The 12428-nt window shown below is 37.0% G+C and overlaps 1 protein-coding gene across 4 annotated transcripts in view; it reads right to left on the bottom strand.

Annotated features, from left to right (window-relative positions):
- The window catches only part of LOC149795048 (nucleoplasmin-like protein ANO39), an 84945-nt gene that overhangs the window by 50503 nt on the left and 22014 nt on the right, over positions 1 to 12428 (bottom strand). For all 4 annotated transcript variants that reach the window (XM_089964730.1, XM_089964731.1, XM_089964733.1 and 1 more), the window contains exons 6-7: positions 11534 to 11569; positions 7745 to 7827 (exon numbers count right to left, since the gene is read on the bottom strand). In XM_089964730.1, coding sequence (XP_089820856.1) covers positions 7745 to 7827; positions 11534 to 11569 — 119 coding nt within the window. The remainder of the gene's footprint in view (positions 1 to 7744; positions 7828 to 11533; positions 11570 to 12428) is intronic.

Raw genomic sequence — 12428 nt, forward strand, 5'->3', positions numbered from 1 at the left:
CTGGTCATCTAGGAAGGGAGAAAACGAAAGCAAGAATAACAACCGCATTTTATTGGCCAGGAATGTTTGGGGATATTCAGAGGCACTGTCAGGCCTGTGACATCTGTCAAAAGACAGCAAGGAGAACAGGGAAGGAGAAAGCTCCAATGGTGTGTCCAACAATTGTGTCTGACCCTTTTGTCAAGATTGCGATGGATATCGTTGGCCCACTACAGCGCACAAAGGTGGGGAACAAATATATACTAGTAGATGAAGCTACCGGGTATCCAGAAGCATTTCCATTGAAGGACATTGATGCCAAAACAGTGGCCAACACCTTAATTGGCCTATATATTCGGGTTGGTATACCTAGGGTTATCCTTACAGACCAAGGTACCAACTTCACAAGCACACTTCTGAAAGAACTCTACAACATGTTGAACATCAAGGGGATCACAACTTCTCCTTACAGGCCACAATCCAATGGAAAGGTCGAAAGATTGAATGGCACACTCAAAGCTGTCTTGAAGAAACTGTGTTCCACGAACGGTGAAGACTGGGATGTGATGCTGCCTTATGCACTGTTTTGCTATAGGGAGGTACCACATGAAGCAACTGGTTTTTTGCCGTTTGAGCTGCTGTATGGTTGGCCAGTAAGAGGGCCGATGGAAATTCTTAAGGATCTATTCACCGGTGAGGGTGAGACACATAAGTCAGTTGTTGAACATGTGCTTTCGATTCGCCAGAGATTGGTTGATGTAAGTGAGTTAGTGAAAGAAAATCTGACAGAGTGTCACAAGAAAGTTAAATCATGGTACGACAAAAATGCTACCAAACGGGAATTTAGGTTGGGAGATGAGGTCCTAGTTTTGTTGCCATCTGATGCATTGAAGATGAAAGCTCACTGGAAGGGACCTTATCGTGTCATTAGTAAGGTTAATAACGTTAATTACAAGATTAACATTGGTGGTAGGCAAGGACAAGTAACCTACCATAGTAACCTATTACGTCAGTACAAGAGAGCTGTACTGTTATCAACAACTGTGTTTGTTGAATTTGATGGAGGAGGACGGATTGACTTCCCACTGGCCGACATGGAGAGTTTGGACAAAATCAGTCTGAATGGTAGACTGATGAAAGAACAGCGAGAACAGGTGCGAAGATTATGCTCAGAGTTTGAAGACGTGCTAACTTCAAAACAAGACAAAACCAACTTGATCACTCACAACATTCGAACAACAGACATTCCAATCACGCAGAGACCCTATCATATTCCCCATGCAAAAAGGGCTGAAGTCAGAGCTATAGTAGATGAAATGTTACAGCAAGAATTGATAAAACCATCTACAAGCCCATGGAGTTCACCAATTGTACTTGTTCAAAAGAAAGATGGAAGTCTGCGACTTTGTGTTGATTACCGAAAATTGAACAATGTCACACTCTTTGATGCCTATCCTACACCAAGGATAGACGAACTTTTTGAGAAGTTGGGAAATGCAAAATATATTAGCAAACTCGATATGACCAAAGGTTACTGGCAGGTACCTCTGTCAAAAGAAGCACAGGAGAAATCTGCTTTTGTGACACCCTTTGGACTTTATGAATTTACCGTTATGCCTTTCGGGATGAAAACATCACCTGCTACATTTTCACGCATGATGGACCTGTTGCTGGCCAAATTACGTAATGTTGCATCTTACTTTGATGACATCATTATTTATAGTGAGACCTGGGATGACCACCTTCAGGATCTACGAGCAGTCTTGGAGAGATTGCGAGAAAACAATCTGACAGTTAGACCTTCCAAGTGTGACATTGGAAAGGATACTATTGTTTGCCTTGGTCACGTTGTTGGCGGAGGGCAAATTAAACCAGACCACAGCAAAGTCAAAACTATGGTTGACTTCCCACTCCCGACAACAAAGAAAGAGGTTCGATCCTTTCTAGGAATGGTGGGCTATTATAGAAAATTCATCAGGAATTTCGCTGAGCTCTCGGCTCCGTTTTGTATTTTGACAAGGAAGGGTCAGCCAAATCGTGTTACATGGGATGAGACAGCTGTTAAGTCATTCAGTGATTTGAAGAATGTACTTGTAAAGGCAGATGGTCCCTGTGTCTGCAACCATATGAGTTCACGATCAAACACTGTCAGGGAGCAGAGAATGCAAATGCTGATGGATTGTCACGTGCTGGAGTCTAAGACTGTTTTAGTGTTCATTCTTGTTGGACCTATCTGAATTAAGACCCATATGATAATGCGTATTATAGCTTGTGTACTAATTAAGTACTTTCGTAATGCACATCAGTTTGATTTTAAGTGAATCCAAAATGTTTGTTTTAGATGTTGTGCTAAATGTTGTATTCGGAATATGGAAATATTCATTGAATGCTTGCACTGTATGCTATTTGATAGAACTCTAATTGCCAGGGAGATGCTAGAACTTTTAAATTTCTTGAAGTAAGGTAATTGCATAGAACTGTATACAGCCAAATATTAACCCTTCGATCTTGCTTATCCATCCTTTATAATTTTGTTCGAAAACTAGTTTTCTCTTAAGGGGGAAGGTGTTGCCGTCATATTAATGCTTAATATTTCCCTCCAATTTATTGTATAAATATTCATTATCATTAAGACAAGAGACAGTGGTGTACATGATAGTTTTAGTTTAATGGATTTTAAGCGGTCAGATATGGTAATGTTAGAAACATTCTACCTAGTTCACATCTGATACTGATAAAGATTCTGACCCATTGGAGTTGGAGTCTGCAGTTGTCATCACTTGTTTTGATAAACTATTGTCCTGGTGTAAAACTAAAGAATTGTTCTCTATAAAGTGCAGTCATCTTGAGCCCTAGCTTGGGTGAACATTAAAAATTGGCTGGGAATATACTTTGTGTTGGATGTTATTGCTTGCAACTTTTGTACCCCCTAACACCAGTTTTTAACTAAAAATAATGACCAAAACCTGACTAAATTATGCAAAGTGTTGAAACAAACTGCAAATCATTTCAATTTCAATACAAATGGAATAACAGACTACAGACCAAATAAATTGGTAACATGGACAAGAGTGATACAACTTGGTCCAAATGTCTCCAACTCAAATCTTGTGAAAATTGGCCATAATTATTTGCATAAAAACATTCACTATACAAACAATCTAAACATGTTACAAGTTTGGATTAAATATTAATTGAAGTATATGCTGTTTTTGTTGATACTAGTTGCTCTTTTACGATTGCATGTACTTGGTACACAATATAAATTGATTATTAAATAATAGGCATGCACAAGATTAAGACATTATCTGGGACTAACAAGCTCTTAATAAAAAATAACTAGACTGGTGTTTGTAAAACACTCATGCACCCACTGCAGATGAAACAGGTTCAAGTGTAAGAGGTTCTTGGGTGGAGATCACTCGCGTGGCCAACATTTGCCTATTAGCTAAACGGAACAGAGTTCAAGAAATCTGGGTCAGAATGCTGCTTTCTGTTGAAATTTCTTCCAATGCTATTGATTGCACATGTTGTGAAAACAATTTATTCAAGTTTATACTAGTTTTTACATTTTCATTCATTTGTGATAGTATATCAGCATCATTTGTCAAATATAGAAAGGCCGTCATACCAGGATGCTTTTGAGTCAAAGATGTTATTGTGATGAGTAAATCTTTTCCCTACTTTTAGTGATGCATTGGCATCATTTCTACAATGTTTGAAAAGCTCTTTATGCCAACATCCTTTCTGAAAAATTGGCTCAAATTAAATTTAGCACTGTGCAGGCATTTTTCTATTGTTAGCAAAAGTAGCCTTATTTGATAGTGGATTGGCAAAATTGTTACAAAATAACCTCCATGTCAGGATAATTTCTGTATCAAATATGATCAAATTCTGCTCAATGATTTTGGACATGATTTTTTTAAAAAGATTTACATTTTTAGTAACAGTGGCCATATCTGATTGTTGTACGAGAATAAAATCCCCCTATGCCAGGATGATTTGCACAAAACATGGTCAGATTCTGTTTGGTAGTTTGAGACATTTTTAAAGAGTTGTCCATTTTTAGTAATGGTAGCCATACTGGATAGCAAAACATTATCATTTGTATGAATGCTTTTCTATTTTTAGTAACAGATGTGTTTCTTTAGTAAAGGTGACCATATCTGAAATTGGATTGATATACATGTGTAATTTGCACAAAACAAAAGTCTTCCTGGATACTTTTTACTGAATTTGATCAATTTCAGTCAAATGGCTTTAAATGACTAGAATTTTACTATTTATATGAATGGCAGCCAAATTTTATTGTGATTGGAATCATTTGTAAACTTTAAGCCCTTCATCCATTATGCCATGTCAAATTTGGTAAAAACTGGTATAATGGAGTTGGTGGAGAAGTTTAAATTAGTAATTGTTCAAAGGTATGATACATGACACAAGATGGAAAGGGTATAGGTGTAAAATGTGGGGGTTGTTGCGAGACCCTCTGCTGTGACTAGGTTGCTGAATCTTCACCATTTGGGCAACATCTAGGATAATGAACCAAAAACTGGATTTTTAAAGACCTGAAGTGGGAGGCTACCACCCACATCATCCTGATAAAGGCTGTCAGGGTAGAATTGAGACCAAACAGAGCTTGAAACTGAAACACCTAGTCAAGACAACTGGGTGTATTTTCTATTGCAGGAAAAAATGTTGTAAGATGTACATACTGACAATTTAAGAAAACCAACTGTCACTCAGACTTGTGGCATTCCTGATCAAAGCAGTAATCTCCATCTAAAGGTGTTCTTTTCAAAGAAATGTGTTTAAAGCAGAGAGGTAAATTATGACACAAAACATTTTTGACTTCAGAAATATTCAGGAATACACACTCAGAGTCGGATCATTTTCCACCCTCTTGACTGCACCCTTCCATGAAGGGTGTGTACCTTTTCCTTTAATTGAGCTAGTATAGACTAGTGAAAGAAGATGATGATAGAGATGTTCCTGGAAATGAAGCTAATATCCATCCTTCAAGGTGGAATTAAGAAGCACATTGTCAATGATGTCCAACCAAGTCCATGAAAAAAGAAAGCTAAAGGAACTCTAATGGGGATGATATGAACTGGAAGACACCGTAGGTAAGATGCAACTTCCTAGAGATGCCCACCTCTATCCTTGCGGAAAGGAGCCCAAAGACTTTTCTCCCTTAGCTTTACCTGGGAGTGAGCTTTGAACAAAGTCTGCTTACAGAATGTTAAGGCTATGCCTGCATTAAGAAATTGGGAGAAGGTCATATAGGGCCATCAGTTGATGGTCACTTTTGAATTCTCGGAGATGCGAGACAGAACTGTCCTTCCCAGTATCTCTCTCCAGTGAGAAGACATCTAAAATGAGGCTTTTGTCATTGCACAATTGCTCACTAAGGGTGAGAGAACTATCCATAATAGCTGTCCTGCTGGCCAAATGGTATTGCCAGTTCCTTCTCTACAATCTTCATGAAAAGTTATAGCCCACCCTCCTTCTGTTGGACAAGGCCTGAGGGATGCTGATCCAATCTCCATCCATACCTGGGCAAGTACAATCCAACTCCCTATCCCCATAGGGATTAAGCAGCAACATGGGAATGGATGGGTGGTATTGACCGGATCCCTGTCCCCAGACCAATAATCAACACATGGATGACCAGTGCCTGGCCCAGAGCCTAGTCAAAGACTTTCAAGATCCGACAGATGACCCCACATCAGATTGAGATTATCGCTCCTCCCTATCAGAAAGCTGTAATCTGCTAATACAAGTCACTGTTTTACCAAACTTTAATGGGTACTTCTTATCCCTATCAGGAAGCTGTAATCTGCTAATACAAGTCACTGTGCTACCAAACTTTAGTGGGTACTTTTATCCCTATCAGGAAGCTGTAATCTGCTAATACAAGTCACTCTGCTACCAAACTTTAGTGGGTACTTCTTATCCCTATCAGGAAGCTGTAATCTGCTAATACAAGTCACTGTGCTCCCTCTGTATGTGCAGGGACTTTCTGCCAAGTCTCGTACTTGTATGCCCAAAGACAACAAATCAGACATCCATGTGTATGCAGTGCATGATAGACAGGTGGGATTCATGATCCACATGGCCTTCAGTGCCCACACTTAACCGCAGCCTGGAACACAGTAATTAAAGAGACAACAAATCATACAAAACAAATCTGGGAACCCAAACATAGACGATACCTGCCCTAGCAACAGAACTATAAAGTGGGATTAAAATTTACTGAGGCACCACTTGCTAAGTGAGGCAGAAAAATACTCTTCAAAATGAATAAAAGGAACACAGAAAATGCTCAAATAAAGCAAGGACCAAGGAGAGAACATTCAATCAATACAAAATATGTACAATTGGCCAAAAGATGTCTAATAAAGGATAAAGAAGGCAAAATTCAATGGGCAATCTGGCACTTCTGTACTACAGTCATAGCCCAATGTGAAAAAGATATTCCATATGTTGGCTGCGACTGAGTTGACTGGGATCATATTTTCCCAAATTCTGGCCCTTCAGTAGTAATTGGAAGAAGAACTTGGACTGGGGAAGTAAGAGTCTCAAAAGGAAGGTAATTAAATAGTAGCAGGATATGTATTGTATGACATTGGTCTCTAACCAGTTCTTCCAAACGTCAGTACAAATAGGTCTACTCAATTTCATTTGTTTATCTCGGTTTTCACTTAATTGTGCCAACAATTCTCAAAAAAAGTATAAAAAAACTAAAAATATCAAATTAGAACCCTGACTCGTGCTTAATATGTAGGCACTAGTAGGGCATAGTTTTACTCTGGAGATTATTGACCAATGGGTCTCCATGACCCAGATCTTGATCAAAATATGCAAGTCTAGAATGCATTATTCCATGATTGACCTCTGAGCTTCTCACCACAGAATCTATAGGTTTCTTCATTACCCTAAGTGCAAGTCATCCAGAAGTCTATATTTATTCCTGAAAAACCATTTCTCTGTGAGCCACATTGACCTTGTGCTTTAGACCCCCAAGATCAAAATACCTGTCCCCATACCTTAAATGCAAGCCCTCCACAAACTTTGCTCAAGGTGCATAGTGTACAACTACATGCATAGAGAATTGTATCTTGACCTTGAAAAAAATTAACCTAAATGCAGAATCGGTTATTTATGAAATGTAGGTCAGTTTGCTAATTTTGATATGATGAAGTACTTAAAATGGATTCATAGGTAAAAACTGACACTGATAAAATGCCCTATTCAAAATAAGTCAGTGACACATGAAAATGAAGGTCATCAAATGCAGACTAGGATTAAAGATGTGAAGTTTTAGAAACCAAGGAAAACAAATAAAAACAGAACAGGAGTACCTGGTTGAAAAGAATTTCCATGGAATCAAAAACAAGACTATTCTTTTGAACTGACGAGTTTTATCCCAGTTCTCAAGTAATGAAAACATTTATAAACTGGCCAGCAGATTAAATTAATGATCTGCACCATTTTTCATTTTGGACCAAAAAAATTTCCTTGGTGAAATCACCATGTCATCACAACCATCCATTCAGGAGAACAAGTGATAAAATGATTTTCAAGATGGCCATTTTGAGAGCTTTATTGGATGCAAGATTGTTACAATTTTCATTTAGGACCAAAATTATAAATTATTAGCCTTCTTGTGAAAATTCCATTCTGTATCTCTTTCCATCATATGTCATTCATATCATTGATAGTAATATAAAAGGTAGAACAAGAAGAACATGCCCAAATGTACCTCTTTCCATCCTCATCCTCTTCATCCTCTTCATCCATTTCTTCAGACTCCATATCTTCATCCTCATCCTCCTCTTCTTCCTCCTATTGGAGAAACATTATACCAGTGTAGTCACTGATGATCCAAAATCATCTAGTAAATGAAAATGATTTAGGTACAAGTCCAGTTGAAAATAACAAAATTCACCTTTAATATAATAATCCGGACTGGAAAGGATATTGCATATACTCACTAGTCTAACTGTACAACTCAATCTGCAGTCAGATTATACACCAGCACATCTGGATCTATGCAGTTTGTTGGGAGAAATCAGTGGAACAAGCAACATACACACTAATGTGATGGCAGATCAGGGACTATGTTGTTACAGTTGGGCAATGCTTAAAAGCAAATATATATGGTATTTGAAGAAAAGAAAAAAAACAAGCTCTTGGAACATGGATGCCCCTATACTACAGTACCTTATAACCAAACTATAAGCAAAATCTCACCGAGAGGTGATGGATAGACAAGAGGACAGCTAGGCAGATAAAGACAACACTTGGTTTGGTTTGCTGCTTTATATTACAGCAACAAAGGTTATGGTAACTTAATGCTGATGCAATTATAGTAAAATGCCTCGCCCAAGAACATGCCATGGTAGCTGATCTAGGATGGTCTGATGGTAGGATTTGAACCTGCACCATATCAGTTGCGAGTCCAGCACACAAACCACTTAACCACTATGGCTCCTTAAGGATAACACTTGTCCCACACCACAACTGTGCTAGAGGATAAACTAATTCATATTTTACTTCAAAATGAATGAAAACTTAATGTAAGTGGACTTGCTACTTAATTATTTACAGGGCTTTTTTCCAGAAATCATTCGTATAGTATGAAAATATATTCAGGTCATCTATATACAGAAACAGACTTAATTTTCAACATCAGTTTATACATAATCATACTAGAAAGGTCAACTCCAAAATGTCAAAGTTAACATATGAATATAAAAACATTTAGGTTTGCAATTACAAAACATGCATGCCCTGATGAAGCCAGAAAGTCTCTAAAATTAAAAAATGTAGAAAATTTTTTAAACAATTATATCAAATTCTAATCAGATCAGCGACATATATGTATGATCATACATAATAAATTTCACTTGTCTTCAAGAGCTTTTTTTCCTGTTGCAGTCACAAAAACTGCATAAATTTATAAAAATTACCAAAAATTGCTGCAATGACCTGAAAATCTGATTAGGTCATCAAGATATAATTTCAAAAAAGTATACAAAACTTTATTAATATAGCTCAATGTTTCTAAATAACAAAAAATCATGTGCCAAATTAAAATATGAAAAATTGCTGCAGTGACCAGGAAATTTTATCAAGTCATCTAATAATATCAATCTTTTTCTCTGCCTCAAGCAGTTTTCACACAACCATGCTGATAATGTATTGTCAAAAAAAAAAAATGTCATAGCCCAAAATGTTAAAGGTGTAAAGAACAATCTACTAATCAGGTCATCTATGACCATGATAAAATGTGTAAAATTTCATGGTTCCATGCTTGATGGCACAAACTACATGTACATGTTTTATGGCAAAACTGAGGGAGGTAGGTACATGCAGGCATATCAGATGGACAGTAACAGAACAATATGCCCCAATCTGTTATTGCAGTGGAAGCATAAAAACTGAAAATCATTTGTATTATAAGGTTTTTGAAAAATCATTCCAACAAGTTTCCAACATGATGTGGGGGGCACAGATGGACAGGACATTATCAAGATGCCTCTGCAGCAAGCAGTGACAATATCAATTGATTTAACTATGAAAATCTAATTAGGTCATCTACATGCATATACAGTAAAACCTGTCATGAGCGACCTCTGCTATGAGCGACCACCTGTCATTTCCGACCACAATCGTAATGCACGGATCGATTTTACTATATAAACGCTCTGTTATGAACGACCACCTGCTGAACGCGACCAGCGACCGCGATTTCTTGGCAAAATATGCATTTTGACACTGCTATGAACGACCGCATCGCCAAAAAATCAAAACAGATTGACACCACTGACCTTAACTTAATCCTTTGTAAACACTAGAGCTCGGGATAAATGTAGTATGCAAACAAAGTGCACATTAAATAACACTATAGTTGAACAACCATATATCGGGATAAACACCTCTAACCATCATTTAATCCTTTGTAACAAAGACTGCATAAATAGCAAAGATTGCTCTAATAAAGTATTTAAAAATAATTTGTCTTGCTACAGTACCAGTTTTGTGAAATTTACAACTCCAGCGTACGGTGTCATTTGTAAACTGCAGTAAACCAGGCTAAAGTACATGTCACTAACCGCCATTGTAGTGCCGAAGTCATGTGAATAGCCAGTAAGAGTAACATCAAAGGGAGTAATGATGGATATACGCAGTCAATTTAGAGGTTTGTATTTTTTCTTTATCTTTATGAAAACTCACAAAACGCCGGTAGTCCTTATGTCCAAGTGAGAAATCGTTTGAAAGGGCTTCAGTGTTGGTTTGAGTACGTCGTTTGCTTTCCAGTTAATCCATAATGCCTGGAGGGTGAATGAGCTCATTGTCTTTAATACTAATAAGTGAGAATCATTTCCGGATTTTTTTAAAATTATTTTTTATTTCTTTTGTTAGTGTTTCACCAAGCCACAATCTGTTTACGTGGGTGCAGATGGTCGGAACATTTGTTTATCAAGCTATAACGCTGTTGATTTAAACTTCGTCTCAGAATAAATGTATTGTTTCCTGATGAGTTAATTATGTCTTTTGGTTTCATTCATTGGTACATAATATATATTTAGTCCACAATTCCCCAAAACCTGATCAAAACCGATAGTCTTTATAACGTCAACACTAATAACAACGGCAGAATCTCCGCTGAAAAAAAGAAAAAATTTAACACTGGAAGAAAGGATTAATGTCATTGAAAGAAATGAAAAAGGCGAGACCACTCGCAAAATAGCAGTCAGCTTAAGCGTCGGTAAAACGCAAGTTCAGAATGTAAACAAAGACAAGAAGTCCATTAGAAACGAATGGCAGAAAGGTGCACAAGCACAGAGGAAATATGCCACGGCACGACGGACAGTTTACGGAGATCTGAACGAGCGAGTATGGGAGTGGTTTTGTGTTGCAAGGAGTAAAAACATACCAGTAAGTGGAAAGTTGATTCAGGAAAAGGCAATAATTGAGATACATGTTCAGACTAAATAGCTGAGTAAAACATGTCAACAAAGAAGTATAATGGATTTCTTTAAAAAAAAACAAGTGAATAAGTGTATAAAATAAGATATATACATCATATTTTAACTGTTCATTTTTTGTACATATTAATGTGATGTTGAAATAAAAATTTTATTCTCGTTGTTTGATAGATGTATATCTTTATTATATAAAGATATTTTGAGAGGAATACATGCAATATTTAACAAGATTCATGAATAAAGGATATGATACATGTACAGTGAGTATGGATATTATTTATTTTTCAACAATGCTAACTATTGACTCTGAAAACCAGTCCATTTTCACACACCTCTTATGAGAGACCACCTGTCTTGAGAGACCGCTTTTGGTTGGCAGAAGGGGCGGTCTCTCATAACAGGTTTTACTGTACACCTCCAGTCCATGTTAAATATACAGATTTTGTGCACCTGTACTAATGAGCTATTAGCAAATGGACAAAGGGAAATAAATCTAGCTGTCATAGAAAACCATGATGCCAATATTTATTCTAGAAGTGTAAATTATAATTAGCTACCTCGTCCTCATCAGGACTGGAGTCTCGCTTGCCCTTCTGCAATAGAATAATAATAATCATTACAATAACAAAAAAAGCAACAAATGTTCTGCAGAAATTTGCAATATTAAGCAGGCAAAACAAGCTATATACCATAATACTTTACATTACATATAAACTATTTATGGTCCATCAATTTAAATGTTTCTTTCAGGTTAGTATGGAACATTGCCTCATTAGTTGAACCATGATGCAGACCTTGCAATAGGATACAGGGGTGACAGTACTAAGGTATTATTTTAGCCTTGGTCTGTTAAAATTCATTCTTAGGAAAAATGATTGGATCAGTTTCTTGGACCATGGGCAAAGCTAATCTGGAAGGTGGAAGATTTGGTTAAAAAAAGAAGTCACATTTCAAACTTTCCTTCTCAAGAAATGGTCCAGGTTCTGCAGAGGCTGGCAGTTTGGCCTGCCTAATAATTAGCTAAGCATCTTTCTTTGCTCTAGCCCCTTCTTTCAAGACTAGAATTTCTATAATCTAAGTGGATTTTGCTTAAATTCTGCTTGCAAGATTAATCATCGAGTAATTATGAATGGTACATTATGTGCAAGCCACATGTTTATGTAGTCCTCCATGATCTCAGCAGAACATAGCTGACCTTCTGATCCCAAAATTGATAGTCATTTTTCTTACCCAAACTGAATTCAACCTTCCACAAAATTTGTTAACTGTAGATGTTGGATAACCGGAATTTTTGTACAAAAAAATTGACAGATGGACAACATCACAACATAACATGTTCTGAAAACGTAGCTTCCCTAATTACTATGGACACCTTATGTAATTAGTTGCTGATGAAGGCAGTGTATTTTTTAGCTGATAATTTCAAACTCAAGATATTTATGCTCTGAGCAA

This window comes from Sinohyriopsis cumingii, chromosome 7 (genome assembly GCF_028554795.1).
Source record: "Sinohyriopsis cumingii isolate HCF-2022 chromosome 7, ASM2855479v2, whole genome shotgun sequence".
Taxonomy (NCBI): domain Eukaryota; kingdom Metazoa; phylum Mollusca; class Bivalvia; order Unionida; family Unionidae; genus Sinohyriopsis; species Sinohyriopsis cumingii.